The sequence below is a fragment of the Myxine glutinosa genome, chromosome 5 (assembly GCF_964187855.1).
Source record: "Myxine glutinosa chromosome 5, kmMyxGlut1.1, whole genome shotgun sequence".
Classification (NCBI taxonomy): domain Eukaryota; kingdom Metazoa; phylum Chordata; class Myxini; order Myxiniformes; family Myxinidae; genus Myxine; species Myxine glutinosa.
The window spans coordinates 109932851-109950566 of NC_136265.1; the positions used below are offsets into that span (position 1 = coordinate 109932851).

General features: G+C 42.4%; 1 protein-coding gene across 2 annotated transcripts; it reads right to left on the bottom strand.

The window, feature by feature from the left end:
• Positions 1-88: 88 nt before the first annotated feature.
• On the bottom strand, positions 89-17400 carry LOC144892354 (uncharacterized). 2 transcript variants are annotated; one of them, XM_078778509.1, is made up of 5 exons: positions 17163-17377; positions 12893-12916; positions 12369-12488; positions 6305-6403; positions 89-6038 (listed from the first exon to the last, which is right to left on the bottom strand). In XM_078778509.1, the coding sequence occupies exon 5, from the start codon at positions 4185-4187 to the stop codon at positions 2769-2771; it is 1419 nt and encodes a 472-aa protein (XP_078634635.1). In that variant the 5' UTR covers positions 4188-6038; positions 6305-6403; positions 12369-12488; positions 12893-12916; positions 17163-17377; the 3' UTR covers positions 89-2768. The 2 variants fall into 2 exon arrangements, with proteins under 2 accessions (XP_078634635.1, XP_078634634.1); XM_078778508.1 differs by lacking the exon at positions 6305-6403 and having other exon boundaries at positions 17163-17400.
• Between the last annotated feature and the right edge of the window lie 316 nt (positions 17401-17716).

A 17716-nucleotide genomic window follows, 5' to 3' on the forward strand; every position in this document is an offset into this window, starting at 1 on the left:
TAAAATGCATGTTGTTGTTGTTGTTGCTCTTACACAAGCCTCAATGTTGTAAACAAAATAAAAAATAAATAAAGAAGTCATCCAAAGGTCAAAATAATAAAAATGGTTTATTCAATTCTACGTATCACAATGACATCAAACTTCACGTAAATTCCATTGTAAATGAAAATTCAACTGAAAAAAAAAATGATCATTTCAAAACCAATACCATAATGTTTCAATGAAATGAAATTAGAAAATATTTAAAGAACAACAACAAATCCATAAACAATGCAAGGATTAAAAAAAAAAAAAAAAATTTATTATCCCAAAAGCAGCCAAAGATTATACAATTTATCGGCAGTTGTTGGGAACAGAGTTCACCAATCGGCAGTTGTTGGGAACAGAGTTCTCATGAGACCGATTTGAAAGGTTATTGCCTTGTAAGGTTATCGCCAAACCAAATTGATTATTGATCAAATTTGTAAGGTTATCACCAATCCCTGAGTTCACCTGTGCACAGTGTGGAAGGTTTTATGCAAGAATTGGGCTTATTATCCATTCAACGGGAACATCAAAAACTGAGATGCAAATTACGGCTGTCTTTTTTTCTTCTTTTTTTTTAATACAAGATCGAGGCTCGTGAAAGAGCGAACATTAATCACACAGAAAGACAGACACATAAAACAAATAACATCGGGAGCGGTAGACAAGATGGGGAGAGAGGGGGAAGGACACAAACACAACATTTGAGAGTAGGGACCGAGAGACATGGAGACATCGAGAGATCTGTGGGAGGGAGAGGGCTTTGGGGGGGAGACATGTGAAGGGGGGGGGGGGGAGGAGGTATAAACATATGGACACTGCCAGGACTTCCAGGAAAGAAGTTGGAATTTCAAACAAGGTGGATCTGGGGTGAATTAGTGGGGGTAGAAAAGATCAAGGTTTTGGATGGGGGAAGATAAGAGATGGTGGTGAACAGCTGTTTTAAAGACATGGAGGGAGGAGTGGGATTGAAGGGAGTGTGGGAGTTTGTTCCAGAGGCGGGAGAAAAGAGGAATGAAAGAGTGAAGGTGAGCAGAGAGCCGAGATGGACAAACACCACTACTGGAGACAACGTTGTTGTTGACGACTACGAAAATGAAATTCCACGGACATTCCTATCATTGCATGGTAAGACCACATCACTTTACCAACTAGATGGTATTCATAGAATACTTACCCTGTGCAGTCAACTTGGTGTAAACCAACTCTTCTCTTTTTGAACATTTTTTTTCTTTGATCCAATATGGCTGCCAGACCACATGAGCTATGACATCATAAATTTATATTCTCCAATATAATTGTTGCTCAGATCACGCTCAATACATTTCAAACTGATCAGACCAAGCGTTGTCCCTGTCGAATGTCATAATTATGGCACCAATGACGTCATCGTTAACACATTCCCCATATGGAGTTCTTTACAATGAGCCATGTTTCAATATTTTTCCATGCAGCGGTTTTGGAGACAGAGGTGCGACATTTTTCGGTTTCTCCAAGATGGCACCTGTACCACGTGACCTATGACGTCATGATTACCATTAAAATATTCGAACGGAGGAAGCGCTCCTCTGGTGAAAATTGTGTCCATCAGACCAAAGGTTGCTGCCATTTTAAAAATAATGATCAGACAAGTGTTATACTTGTTGAATTATGACGTCACAATGAAGGCACCGATGACAATCTAACATATCTTATTCCCCATGTAGTAGGGGAGCCAAAGCCCTAAAATCCCGATGCAGGTGGGGATGGATGCTATACTTTGACTGTTTTTTGGTAGATATATTCATTCCGCATAGATTCTAGGTTGTGTGCTCTGCGAAAACTCTTGCGAACTGAAATTATGGCCATAACTTTGAATTTTTGCATGCAACAATTTTGGTCCAAAAATTAGGGGTAGGGGAAATACATTTGGGATTTAGATAGGGTCAGCTTTGACGAAAACACACGTTAGGCATCAGTAGAAAGGTATTGGCCCAGGCTACAATTTGGTAGTAAAATTATTTTGATTACATCACCGATGACGTCATCAGAGGTCAAAAGGTCACCGATTTGGAAGGGAAGTGAAAATTAAGGCATCTTGTCAGACTGCCCCATTTCATACATACCAATAAAGTGTAGAATAACAAAGATACTCTTTATATAAGAAGACTTAGAGGCAAAGTTTTTAATATCATTAAAGTTTATAGATGATACATAGTTGTTATGTAAACCCCTTACAACAGAAAGGGAAAATGTTGAAAAATGACCAAAATCGGGAAATTCTTAGAAACACATATATCCTTCATTTCTTCTCATTTTATGGTGTAACAGCATATATTCTAACTTTATCCAGCTTCATAATGTACTCAATAACTATTTTAAATCAGACATAACACTGAACTGTACCTTAGTAGTACAATTATTTTGATTACATCATCGATGACGTCATAAGAGCTCAAAAGGTCATCGATCGTAAATGTCCCTGGAAGCGAATATCTAGCTAGGCACCTCTTCCATTAGATAACTAAAATATTACAAAGAATGTAAACTCATAAACATTATTGATAGCAAGACAATCATCATTCAGTAAAATAGTCGTAATGTTAACCCCAAAGAGACATTTTTACGCGATCTTCAGAAGGTGGCAATTAACGTATAAGCACGATCTGGATTTGTAATTCTGGGCACTGGGTAGCAAGGAAGTCTCGACTAAAGTAACTTCTCTAGTTTTAATCATACCAAAAGCTATTTGTAGTTTCATGAATTCAGTATTCACTATCTGATGATAGATCACACTTTTGTGGATCACCACAACACAAGCAAGCAATGGTACATTTAACAGTTGCCTCCCTGCAAGGGCAATGCCGTTTGCATCTACCTTTCTGGCATTTGCAGGAAGTGTTTACTAATTTGGGTTTTGGGGGCTTTGTCATTCTGTTTGCAATTAGGATGCCATTTTCTACTTTCCTTCCAAATTTGATTGGATCTGGTAGGGTTGGTTGAGACTGGGATGCTCGTTTGCAAATGGCTAGCTGGTGTACGGTTCGCAGTAGGTGGAGATGGAATGCATCCTCTGTTGCTGGCAGAGAACGAATATCCGCTTTCCTTGTCATGAAGAGGTGGCAACGGAGTTCATTTAAATTCCCAGAGAAATCTTTTTTTCCATACAGTGCAAAAAAGAATTTATTGGCTGAAATGACAACATCTGTTGTGATATCTAAGGTGTCCCCAATGTTGGCATATTCTGCTAGGGGCCCAAGAGCGGGAGCACAGTCCAAAGCAATTTTGAGTGCGTGTTTTTTTCCAACGAAATAAGGGTAGCTGACAGTGTCACATCCTGTTATTATATATGCAGCCAAGAGTACTGCTGTTATGTCTACTGCTGGGTAGGAAGAGGAAAGATAATCTGCTATTCTGTGGCATGGCAGGAGTACTTTGGTTCTCTCGATTGGACTGGAGCATGATGAGGTAGTTTTACATATCCACAGTTCATCTAATTCAGGCATGTGTGATACATGGTAGATGGCCATGATTACGACATCTGTATCATTGGCTACAATCACCACTCTGTTGCATTTATCTTCTCGCACGCAGTGGGAAATATGCGCAAATATCCGTGTGTCGGCCTCCTCATGGGGTTGACAAGTTAAATCGGACAATTCAGAGGCTGTATTTTTTGTTAACTGGATGGCTGGTCCAGGTGAAAATCCTCCAATGATGACTTGACACTGATCTGGGATATGTTGGGTGTTCTTTGACCAAGACTCTTGAAGGAAGTTCAGTAGCTTCTCCTTGTTCTCCATTTTAGAAATGAAGTTTTTCCACTGTGGTACAGACAGAGCAGAGTGGGGACAAAAGGTCTTGAGATTCTGTGTACCTTTTCGCCTGCGGTATCTTTCCTCATATTTCAGGCTACTTGATGGATTGATGTCATATTTGTCACCAATGACATGAATCACATCACAACCTACTGGTTTCATACTGAGAATCTTGTGAAGGTACTTTTGTTGTAGTTGATCAAAATCGGTGCATCCCATACCTTGACAACGTTGAATAAATGCCATCATATCAACTACCATGGCTGTCTTTTCTTTGGAAGGAGGCAGTTCATTCATCTCTTCCCAGTGAGAGCCCATTGTACTCTTCCAAGCCATAACATAATCTGCCTTGTTGCCTTTTCTCATCCCGTATCCGGATGGGTGTCCTTCATCTGGGTCAAACAGTGAGCTGGGGTAGTTTGCCTATTCATGTGAAAAAGCTTCCATTTTTCCCGAGTCATTTAGATTTTGTGCAAAGCACAGACTTCTTATCACTGCACTTTCTTGCATTTGTAGTTGTTTAGTCTTCTGTGCGGGTGTCGTTTGTTTTTTTCCTTTTTCAATGAATGTTTTCAGGCGTATAGGCTCCACTTTGTGGCTATTGGCATTTTGTGCTACGTTGAGAGCTTTCAGTCCCCTCTCTTTTGCCTCCACTAGCTCGTTGCATGAAGCTAATTGGCCTGTTGAAATGTTTGTGAGGTCTGTAGTATTATATCTGAAGGGATTGATCATCTTCTCTTTGACTAGATGTTTAATTTTGGTGACCGTTTCCTTTTCTTTCTTTAACCTCTCTTCTCCTCCAGACAAGCTATCGTTCTTCAGATTTGCCATCATCTTAACTTGTTCTGATATTGAACAAGTTTCAGAGTTTTTACATTGGAAATGGCAGCACATATATCCTGAGTTAGGTTAAGAACATTTTCATGCTGTTTCTTTTCTAGTACAACACGCCCTTCAGACCCTATTTCTTCATCTGCTCCTGTTATCATCCATGCAATGTGGTTGTAAAGATCAGTTGGGACACATTTCTCAGCAGACTCATAAGAGATGGCCATGTTAGTCTGTTGAACATTAATTTGTTCTGATGACATACTTGATTGCATCTTATCCTTAATACTGATATATTTCACTCGACTACGAATAGCTTTCGCGGTATGGAATGATTCTTTCATAGACACACAGTATTGACCTACACCTACCTGTTCAGACTCTGTGGTAACTTTTTCATTTTCAGTTTCAGTGCCAAGCTCAATGTAATCAAAATCTTTTAACTGACTCTTTACCTTTTTAACTTCTGCAAGTACTTTTGCCAAATTTAGCTCAGAGGAGCATAAAAGATTGGAAGCTCCAACCTGTGGAACAATAATTACCCTGTCGCCATAATGGTTTTGAAACTGCCTAGACAAGAGCCGCATATCACTACCAACTGACATTGCATTTTCAACATTATTATCAAGTAACCAACTTCTTAGCATATCACGCAAATAAGAAACTGAATAAACACAACCATCGTTGAACAATTTCGGTTCAATCTTAGAAATTACCCATAGAAATCCTTCTTCGTATGACGTTAACCCCATATCAGTATTTTTTGCTATAACACGTTTCGTTAAGAAGTTCTCTAAGCACAGTTTATGATACCTGAAATCACTAGCAATCATATCATCACCACTTCCCTGCAATAAATGCAACATTGTTTCGTCATGTAGTTCTTTCGCTTTGTTCCATATCGATTGCTGTCGATCCTCAGTGGCAACAAGACGAAGTTTTCTATCACCTTTTCTGTCTCTCTCTTTACCACAAACAAAACATGTCGTTTTAAAATCGAATTTCGAAACAATCTTTGAGCGAGTTGATAAGCCAACAGGTGCTTCACTTGAATCGATCTCTGCCTGCAACTTCACCCTTTTCTGTTCTACGGTTTTGTTGTTGACATATGCACTGCGGCAGTCAGCGTGAACCTTGGGATTTCTGTGCAAGAATGAGTCCTTCTTTTTGGCATCGTCTATGAGACGGCATGCGACACTATCACCCCGTTGCGTTACAGCTTGCAATAATGATGCATAACCTCTACTTGTGATTTTCTGAAGGGGAGATGATATCTTCTTCTGGCAGATTAGACAGGAGTCGTAATCTGTCTCATGATGAGTCTTCCTTTTCTGACCAACTTGAATCGATGAGTCCCCCAGAGGTTCCATAATTGTTGTGGCAACAAACCTGTAACATGAATAACACATCATGAGTACCGATGAGTAAAATAACAAAAAACATTATAATGTAAAATTATGCAGGATACATCTTTTTCTAGCAATTTCCACAAATTTGGCTCGAACAACACAAGGGGTCAACATAATGACTATATTACTTTTGATGAATATCTCGCTATCAAAAACTTTGTTCGTGAGTTCACTTTCTTCAGTAATATGTTTGTTATTTTAGTTCTCATGGTTTATGTGATATAAGACATCTTATTGAAGAGGTACCTAGATTTTCACATTTGTCCCATTAAGAGTCTTTCTTTTCTGACCAACTTGAATCGATGAGTCCCCTATAGATGTTCCAAGATGGCTGTAGCAACAAGCCTGAAATAAAAATGAATGACACATTATTCGATATATGAATAACATAAAAACAGATTTTCACTTCCCTTTTAGATCAATGACCTTTTGAGTCGTCCTTTGAGTTTTGGCCGCACCTTCCTCTCTAGTCGTAGTCAACGTGTGGCCCTGAATGGGTTTCTCTCATCTCCTCTTCCTGTTCAGGCTGGAGTTCCCCAAGGCAGTGTTCTGGGCCCTGTGCTTTTTCTGGTCTTCATCAATGATCTCTCTGACTCTCTTGAAAATCCTCTCTATCTCTTTGCTGACGACTCTTCTCTCTGTCGCTCCATTCTTCATCCCTCAGATCGGCAGTCTGCAGCCTCCTCACTCTCTGCAGACCTTGACAAAATCACAGACTGGGCAAACAAGTGGAACATGTCTTTCAATCCTGACAAATCTCACACTCTTACGATGTCTCTCCGAAAAGACCGACTGGACAACCCTCCCATCCACTTTCTGAATAATCCTCTCCAAGAAGTTCTGTCACTCAAGCTTTTGGGTCTCACTATCTGCCATGATCTTTCCTGGAAAAACCACATTTCAAATCTGGCCTCCAAAGCCAGTCGCCGACTGGGCATCCTCCGTCGTGCGAAGTCCTTCCTTGGCACACCTGAGCTCCTCACCACATACAAGGCTTTCATCCGCAGCTCAATGGAATACTGCTCTCCCCTCTGGGCTGGTGCTCCTGCCTCACACCTAGCTCGCCTTCGCGCTGTTGAAACCAAAGCATTCAGAATCATTGGAATCTCCCGCGATGAAGCTAACTCCAAGGGCCTCTCACTCACTCACCGCAGGCAGGTTGGTGGTCTTTCCGTCTTCTACCGACTCCTCTCTGGCCTTGCCCCCCCCAGCTCTCTCTGGGCTCTGTCCCGCAAATATTCCTACAGGTCGCACAAGATCTGCCTGCAACCCTCTTTTGGTTAAACTGCCAAAATCAAGACTCTCTGCTCACCTTCACTCCTTCATTCCTCTTTTCTCCCGCCTCTGGAACAAACTCCCTCACTCTCTTCAATCCCACTCCACCCTCCAAGTCTTTAAAACAGCTGTTCACCACCATCTCTTATCTTCCCCAATCCAAAACCTTGATCTTTTCTACCCACGCTAATTAAAACCCCAATTCCCCTTTTTGAAATACCAACTTCTGTCCTGGAAGTCCTTGGTGTCCTTGTGCTTTATACTTCTCCCTCCCCCCCCCCCCCCCTTCCCATGCCTCCTCCCCCCGGGCCCTCTCCCTTCCACACATCTCCCTGCTCTCGGATGTTGTGTTTGTGTGCTTCCCCTTTTCTCCCCATCTTGTCTTCCGCTCCCTCTTTTTGTGTATTTTGTTTGTCTGGTCGATTTGTTTGTGATTTGTTTGTGAAGTAAATGTTAGCTCTTTCACGAGCCTCGATTCAGTATCCAAAAAAAAAAAAAAAAAAAAAAAAAAAAAAAAAAAGAAGCTCTGGTGTCGTCTTCGATGCTGTAATCAAAGGAATTTTAATACCCAAAGTGTTATCTGATATAAAATTGTTATTGAATGCATTATGAAGCTAGATCAAGATAGAATCTATGCTGCTACACCATCAAGTGAAAATAATGAATGCTATCTGTATCTCAAGAATTCCCCAATTTTGGTGATTTTTCCAAAAATTACCGTTCCGTTGAAATGGGTTTACATAACAAATACGCATCTTTTGTAAACTTTATTTATATTCAAAACTTTGCCGATATATCTTCTTATATAAAGAGTATATTTGTTATTCTAACTTTATTGGTATGCTTTAGGAGCAGCTAAAGAGTATATTAGCTGCTCCTGGACTCTGTGCCCTTTCCTCCTGACAAGGTGGAAAAGTTTGTCAACCCTCGACTCGGATTCTGCAACTGGACCTGACGGCATCAGCCCACGGGTCCTAAAATCCTGTTCTTCCGCTCTTTCACTCCCTCTCTCTGTTCTCTTCACCTTCTCTTTTGCTCAAGGTCATCTTCCATCTGCTTGGAAATCTGCCAACATCACCGCTTTGCACAAAAAAGGTGCAAAAACAGATCCTTGCAACTACAGACCAATCAGCCTTCTCCCAATTATCAGCAAAGTCATGGAATCCATCATTGCTTCAGATATGAAATCTTTCCTCTTCTCCAATGGCTTGATCTCTGACCATCAATTTGGTTTCAGACCTGGACACTCTACTCTGGACATGCTGCTTCTGCTTTCTCAACAATGGATGGAGGTCCTCAATGCCAAACAGGAAATTAGAGCAGTCTCCCTTGACATATCACGTGCCTTCGATACGGTCTGGCACCCCGCTCTGCTCACCAAACTCTCCTCTTTTGGTATCCATGGAAATCTCCACGCATGGCTGGCGGACTTCCTCTCTAGTCGTAGTCAACGTGTGGCCCTGAATGGGTTTCTCTCATCTCCTCTTCCTGTTCAGGCTGGAGTTCCACAAGGCAGTGTTCTAGGCCCTGTGCTTTTTCTGGTCTTTATCAATGATCTCTCTGACTCTCTTGAAAATCCTCTGTATCTCTTTGCTGATGACTCTACTCTCTGTCGCTCCATTCTTCATCCCTCAGATCGGCAGTCTGCTGCCTCCTCACTCTCTGCAGACCTGGACAAAATCACAGACTGGGCAAACAAGTGGAACATGTCTTTCAATCCTGACAAATCTCACACTCTTACGATGTCTCTCCGAAAAGACCGACTGGACAACCCTCCCATCCACTTTCTGAATAATCCTCTCCAAGAAGTTCTGTCACTCAAGCTTTTGGGTCTCTCTATCTGCCATGATCTTTCCTGGGAAAACCACATTTCAAATCTGGCCTCCAAAGCCAGTCGCCGACTGGGCATCCTCCGTCGTGCAAAGTCCTTCCTTGGCACACCTGAGCTCCTCACCACATACAAGGCTTTCATCCGCAGCTCAATGGAATACTGCTCTCCCCTCTGGGCTGGTGCTCCTGCCTCACACCTAGCTCGTCTTCACGCTGTTGAAACCAAAGCATTCAGAATCATTGGAATCTCCCGCGATGAAGCCAACTCCAAGGGCCTCACTCACTCACCGCAGGCAGGTTGGTGGTCTTTCCATCTTCTACCGACTCCTCTCTGGCCTTGCCCCCCCAGCTCTCTCTGGGCTCTGTCCCGCAAATATTCCTACAGGTCGCACAAGATCTGCCTGCAACCCTCTTATGGTCAAACTGCCAAAATCAAGACTCTCTGCTCACCTTCACTCCTTCATTCCTCTTTTCTCCCACCTCTGGAACAAACTCCCTCACTCTCTTCAATCCCACTCCACCCTCCAGGTCTTTAAAACAGCTGTTCACCACCATCTCTTATCTTCCCCCATCCAAAACTTTGATCTTTTCTACCCCCGCTAATTTCACCCCAATTCCACTTTTTTGAAATACCAACTTCTGTCCTGGAAGTCATTGGTGTCCTTGTGTTTTATACTTCTCCCTCCACCCCCCCCCCCCCTTCCCATGCCTCCTCCCCCCAAGCCCTCTCCCTTCCACACATCTCCCTGCTCTCAAATGTTGTGTTGTGTGCTTCACCTTCTCTCCCCATCTTGTTTTCCGCTCCCGCTTTTTGTGTGTTTTGTTTGTCTGGTTGATTTGTTTGTGAAGTAAATGTTAGCTCTTTCACGAGCCTCGATTCAGTATACAAAAAATAAAAAATAAAAAAAGTATACAAAAAATGTCTGAAATGGGGCAATCTATTGACGAGATACCTTAATTTTCACTTCCCTTCCAAATCGGTGACCTTTTGACCTCTGATGTCATCGGTGATGTAATCAAAATAATTTTACTACCAAATTGTAGCCTGGGCCAATACCTTTCAACTGATGCCTAACATGTGTGTTTTCATCAAAGCTGACCCTATCTAAATCCCAAATGTATTTCCCCTACCCCTAATTTTTTGACCAAAATTGTTGCATGCAAAAATTCAAAGTTATGGCCATAATTTCAGTTCGCAAGAGTTTTCGCAGAGCACACAACCTAGAATCTATGCGGAATGAATATATCTACCAGAAAATCCATTCAAAGAAAGTATAGCATCCATCCCCACCTCCAACCGTTATTTTGCACGATAGCTCACTCTGGCTCCCCTACTAATGGGGAGTACTTGACAATGAGCCAAGTGTCAATTTTTTCTATGGAGTGGTTTCAGAGATATAGAGGTGCGAAGTTTTTCCAGGTCGGCAACCTGTACCACGTGACCTATGACATCATAATAATCAATAAAATATTCTACAGGAGTAGGCGCAAATCGGGGAGGGGGAAGGGCAGGGAGGGGGAAGGGCGGGGAGGGGAGGGGGAGGGGAGAAGAGGGGAGAAGAGGGGTAGGGGGAGGGGGAGGGGGAGGGAGAGGGAGGGGGAGGGGGAGGGGGGGGGAGGGGGAGAATATTCTACAGGAGTAGGTGCTCCCATGTTGACAATCGCATGTCAATCGGACCAACGGTTGCCGAGAAAATGAATTGTTACAACTAGGGAGATACCCGTGCTACGCACGGGTGGGAGGCCAGAAGCAAACAGGCAATGCAGATATGGCGAATGCTGAAGCATGAAACCAAAAAATTCCACACTCCTGTAGCACCTTCAGTCGCACGTCAGACATGGACAGCAAGTTCGTGAAGGACTTCCATGAAAAACGTACCCGTTCGCAAACAAACGGGTACGTTCACATATAGAAACATCGACCGTGGGACCCTGGCGAATCTGCATATGGCGATCCGCGAAGGTCACGTTCAGAAAGTAGAAACCATCACGGCATGTTGTCATTCACTTGAACTCGATATCTCTTTTTTCATTCCAAACAACATAACTCCAATTAATCACAAAATAAACTTTTAACAACATTGTTAATGTTTCCTTCATTGTAAAAACTACCAAATGAACAGTTAAAAGGATTTTGAGCCGCTAGGTCTTATGGCCTTGGCCTGATCGATGGAGACAGCGATCTGTTAACGTATTCACCGCCCAAATAGCTATGTGGAATTCCCTCATGTGGAGATTAAATGTCGTTTGAACTTTGGCCGAGGTCATTATTTACTTTTAATGATGTGTATATACGAATGATGTTTATATTGGTTTTGGGTCGTCCTTTCCGCATATCTCGTGGGATTGTAAGTTGGAGAGACGGCCGTGATAGCGGCAAGGGGGATGGAATTCTCTCAAGCAGGGATTCAACCCGTGTCCTTATAAAAGGTCTTTGTCCGAGGTCACCGAGTTCAATCGGTGCAGCTGTGCAGCGATCGGTGCAGCCATTTGTGCGGCACCCGGTAATACAACATTGTCACAATGAGAACAATGAACGTTATGCGAACGCGAATGTTATGCGGGAGCCCAAACCTGAGAATTCTGGAGACTAAAGCTGAAATTGCGAAAACTAAATAGCCTATTTTACTCCTGGAGATCCCAGGATTATCCACCCAAAATATCTTTGCGATCGGTTCAGCAGTTTTTACGGTACCTTCGAACAGACAGACGGACGGACATTTGGTGAATTATAGTAAGATGGACACACACGGCACACGTACGTACGCAACTGAATGCTTAACCCCGCTTTTGGCTTCGTGAGCGCAGGGTAACAATCTACAAGCAAGCTGATCTGAATGACAACATTCGAGGGTACCAGAGGCAATAATAGCTAAGACCCATCACACGGATTTTAGGTCGGATTTGAAGTTTCGTCACAACGGAAAGAAAAAGGGCAGACCCGAAAAAATAATGCAAATTCCATACGTGTTGCTATTCAACGGGCGATTACAGATGACCTACCAAAACCAGGTTGTTCTCCGAGATTTCTAAACTATGACAATCATTCTCAGCTAATGGTACATCTTTTATTCACGATGGGAGCGGTTGAGAGAAGCATCATGGTTACATGGCACAAGATATTTCAAACTTGGGTACTCTTTGGGTGTTCATCGGTAAAGGAGGAGGGAGGATGGGGGGTTGGGGGTGGGGTGTAAACTCAAACCCTCTGAATCTGCCCTGCTCTTCACAGCAAAGCCACAGATGTTGCTCCCAGCTCCCACCAAAAGATAATGTGACCAAGGAAGACTCATTCTCTCTGCCACTTGATCAATGCACCTTTCTTCTACATACACACACCAAAGTATACACAGATGCATCAACAAGTTTTGACTGTTCACACTAGAACTCGCCAGATATTAGGCCTCAGATTGAAAACATGTGATCATTGTCACTCAATGGAGCTACAAATGATATGTAAGCAATGTAAGCAAATGTAAGCAGTGAGTGTGTGTAGCATGTATGGCACAAAATTGCAGGTCGAGTTGAATCTCCATCACAACCAAAGATATTCCGTGCCAAAATGTTAATTTGGTGCCACCTGCCACTGCCCAAAACTGCCCTCCAAGAAACAGACAGGGCCAAACAGACAGGGAAGGACAAAGCTCCAAGCATGCAACAACTCAGACCTTTTACCTTTCATCATTGGCCAAAGAATCATATGTTGTGAGAAAATAAAAACCAACTTACCGCTCAAGTTGGTGATGAAATTTCCTATGGGGGGGGGGGGGGGGGAAGGGGTAAATGGAAGGTTAGGAAAGTTAGTATCAAAACAATGCTTTTAAAGAACATTCTGGTTACCTGGCCAACCATCAAAATTGCACCTGCTCTGGAAGATCCATTTTGTTTACATGTTACGTCATTTGTTTGACCGGCAGGTTGTGAGAGATGGGCATTTCGTATGACAGTTAATCTGAAACAAAATCTTATGGTGTCTATTAAAGTAAACAAGCGTTACGCCAAGGTCCCCCGTCGGTGAAGTGATGCGAGTTGACAAAGTGGAAGACACAAGGTGGCCATCTTGGATTTTGACGAGGCGACCCAATTTTCAATAGCGTTCTCCCTTATGCCGAGATACACCCACACACCAGATTAGAAGTTAGTACTTCGCTTATTTTTCAAGATATTTCGCTCACAAGGTTCAGACATATATATGGTGGCGGCATTCTTGGATTTTGACGTGGTGATCCAATTTTCACTATCGTTCTTCCTTATGCCTAGATACACCCACACACCAGATTAGACGTTAGTAGTTCGTTTATTTTTCAAGATATTTCGCTCACAAGGTTCAGACATATATATGGTGGCGGCCATCTTGGATTTTGACGTGGTGACCCAATTTTCACTATCGTTCTTCCTTATGCCTAGATACACCCACACACCAGATTAGACGTTAGTAGTTCGTTTATTTTTCAACATATTCTGCTCACAAGGTTCAGCCATACATGGCATCAGACATACATGGCGGCGGCCATCTTGGATTTTGACGTGGGTTGCACCCACACATCAAATTAGAATTCGGTCCTTCGCTTACGCACGCACGTACGGAGGGGAAAACCATAGTCCCCCTTTCGCTCCGCGGTGCGACGGGGGACAATAAAACCAACCTACCCTATATTTGGCAAGGATGTCAAATCTTCTTTTGTGGAATCCACTTTTTTGAAATACAAACTTCTTTCCTGAAATTCCTTGCATTGTCCATGTGTTTTATACTTCTCCCCCCCCCCCCCCACCCCCCCTCCTCCCTCCCACAGATCTCCCGATGTCCCTGCTCTCAAATGTTGTGTTTGTGTGCTTCCCCCTCTCTCCCCATCTTGTCTACCGCTCTCATTATATGTTGTATGTGTCTGTTTGATTTTTGAGCGATCGATGTTCGCTCTTTCACGAGCCTCGATCTTGCATACAAAAAAAGAAAAAAAAAGAAAGTCAAACCAAAGAAAATGTTTGACCCAAGTATTTTATATATTTTTTTAATAAATACTCGTATATACATACACATTGCCTTAAGTGTTCGCACCCGTTGACTTTTCCACAAATTGTTGTGTTACAACATGAATTTAAAATGGATTAAATTGAGATTATTTTTTTTGTCACTGATAAACACAAAATACCCCATAATGTCAAAGTGGAATTTTTTTCTTTTATTTTATTTTTTACAAAATAATGAAATAATGAAAAGCTGAAATGTCTCGAGTCAATAAGTATTCAACCCCTTTTGCTATGACACTCCAAATTGAGCTCAGGTGCATCCAATTTCCTTTGATCATCCTTGAGACATCTCTACAACTTGATTGGAGTCCACCTGTCACCAACTGAATTGATTGGACATGATTTAGAAAGAAAAACACCTTTCTACTATATAAAGGTTCCACAGTTGACAGTGCGTGTCGGAGCAGAAACTCTACCATGAAGTCCAAGGAACTGTCCGTAGAACTCCGAGGAGGCGAAGATCTGGGGAAGGGTATAAAACAATTTTTAAAGTGTTGAAAGTTCCCAAGAGCACAATGATCTCCATCATTAGGAAATGGATAGAATATGGAACTACCCAGACTCTTCCTCGAGCTGGCCGTCTGACCAAACTGAGCAACCAGGCAAGGTCAGGGAGGTGACCAAGAACCCAATGAGCACTATAACAGAACTACAGAGTTCCTTGGCTGAGATGGGAGAACCTGCCGGAAGGACAACAGTCTCTGCAGCACTTCAAAAATCTCGACTTCAAGGGAGAGTGGCCAGACTGAAGCCATTCCGAAGAGAAAATGAACATGACAGCACACCTGGGGTTTGCAACAAGTCACGTGAAAGACTCAGAGTATGAGGCAAAATATAATGTGGTCTTACAAGACGAAAATTGAACTATTTGCCCTGAATGCAAAGCGCTGTGTCTGGTGGAAACAGAGCACAGCTCATCATCCATCGAACACCATCCTTACTATGAAACATTGAGGTGGCAACATCATGCTATGGGGATGATTTTCAGCAGCAGGGACTCAGAGATGTAAGGATAGAGGGAACAATGAATGGAGCCAAATACAGGCAAATCCTTGAGGAGAACCTGCTTCAGAGTGCAGAAGACCTTAGACTAAGGCGAAGATTTACGTTTCAACAGGAAACTGATTGACCCCAATCATACAACCAAAGCAACACTGGAATGGCTTCAGAAGAAGAATGAGAAAGTCCTTGAGTGGCCCAGCTAAAGGCCAGACTTGAATCCCATTGAGAATCTGTGGAAAGACTTGAATATTGCTGTTCACAGATGCTCCCCATCCAACTTGACAGAGCTTGAGCAAATCTCCAAGGAAGAATGGGAGAAACTCCCCAAATCCAGATGTGCAAATCTGATAGACATACCCAAGAAGACTTGAAGCTGTAATCTCTGCCAAAGGCACTTCTACGAAGTATTGACTCAGGGTTTTGAATACTTATGTCGAATTACATATTTCTCGATTTCATTTTTATTATTTTGTAATAATTTCTAAAAATAAAAAAAATCAATTCCACTTCAAAAATATTATACTCAAACAATGGACATCAAAACAAACAACCAAATAATCAATGAGCCAAAACTGCTTCCGGTGTCGAATTCAGCGATCTGCTTGAATTTTACGAAATGTTTTGTTGTGGATGGATTCGGATGAAACTTGGTGGACAGGATGGATGTACGACAAGGAGGAATCGATTTGATTTTGGTGAAGATCCGGCCCATCAGTGGAACACAAAACGTAAACTGTTCATCCTGGCTGGGTATGCACTCTACTGAATGCCATTTGGTTTCGCAAAGTGTCGCACCACGAGTGATTTTTCATGGTTTGTTTGTCCGCACAGACGTGAGTATGTGCACATTCATTTCCTTAGAGCATTAGGACCCTTTAGAACCATTAAACCCATTAAGACCCTCCATAACCCAAAGACCTCTATAACCTCAAAATCTTGTGTCCCAAACCCGTCTCTCTCTGTACCCACCGAATACAGTCCCGGAAGTCGGAAGCCGCATTTCCCGGAAGCGTTGCGGTTTCCCGGAAGCGTTGCGATTTGAGGAAGTCATGCCCATATCAGCATTAACGGCCGAGATGTTGAGACAGTTCTTTCAAATTCCTGTCCATCCACATTTCATCTGATTATGTCCTGAACCCTGAATACTGGAAGTATCACGAACAACCCGAAAACATCATGCGTCTGTCCACCTTTGGGGGCGAAGGCAAAAAAAAGGACCAGCAGCACCTGTATTTGGTTAGACGGATGATAAAACGTTGGTGAAAAACATCGCGATGTTTTACTGAACTTTACCGCAGTTATTGAAAGTATTTTAACGGGATCGATTATATTGTTTGGTTCGGCAATAAAACTGCACACGATCTCAAGTTGTTGGAAAGAGGTGTTCGTGCTGCGCTGAGGATCATTGGTGTTGACCTACCTGCACTAAAAGTTATCTGCACGTCCAGGTGTTATCTGCACGTCCAGGTGTTTGGCAAAACCTCAAATATTGTTAAAGATCCAGGTCATCCTGCGATTAACATGGAATACCTTTTATCCGAGTGTGGTCCAACTTTTAAACCATACCATGAATCTTCATTTTCATTTCTGCTTTTCTTTTCGATTTTGTTAAATTATATTTTTAATTGAAAGAACTCGTTATTGAAAGAGTTCCAATGTCGTTCTGTGATATTCATGCATGTTACATATGGCAATAAAACTATCTGTATCCGTAATCAGCATGGAGAGGGCTTCCATTCAACCAATCACGTGACCAGCTTCTGCGCATTAACAAAATGTCCATAGTTAATGACGTCATTGACTGTTCCTGATCCAGATGAGCCTGAGGAACGGCGGTGCTAATTTTCATTACGAGCTCGAGTTTGTACAATTACGATGAAAACCTGCGAGCTCCAGAGCGCACACACATGATACATTCAATGCGACATGTATGAAAGAGAAAAAGCACGATTCGCTGTGTCTTTCTTACCAATATGAATCCTTCACGGACGGTTCGTGTTCGCTCTGAGGTGGGAGTGGTGGTCGCTTCGAATCCGGCACAATCGTACCAAGGAATAAAAACAGTACCTGTTACCTGCCATTTAAATATGTGCTACTTTCCATGGTAACAGCGCAGGCGTTGATGAGCCTCGTGCCATCGTGACAGGCAACAAAGCCATGGTGCACCACGTGATCGGAAGCGGAAACTTAACTAATGCACTTTGTTCAAAGTAACATAACCTCGTTTTACAATCCAAAGTATATTTATACATCAACGTTCACATGAAAAAGTCTTCTTCATTCAATTTTCATAAGAATCAAGTGGTACGGAACAGTGTAAAGATATAGGAAGGGAGAGATTTAAGGCAATGCTGCGTTTCGTTTTGTCATGGCTTCCATAAACCGATCAAGACAATTGACCAGCGGCAAAACAAAGGAATGCGTTTAACTTTATGTAGACACAATAAACGAATCACAATAACAACAGTGATTAAATAGTGTGGAGTATTTATTGCCTTCCAAGTATTTATTCAAAGTATTGCA

Excerpts from the sequence above, each read along its gene's own strand:
- LOC144892354 (XM_078778508.1), bottom strand. The coding sequence starts at position 4,187 with ATGAGAAAAGGCAACAAGGCAGATTATGTTATGGCTTGGAAGAGTACA.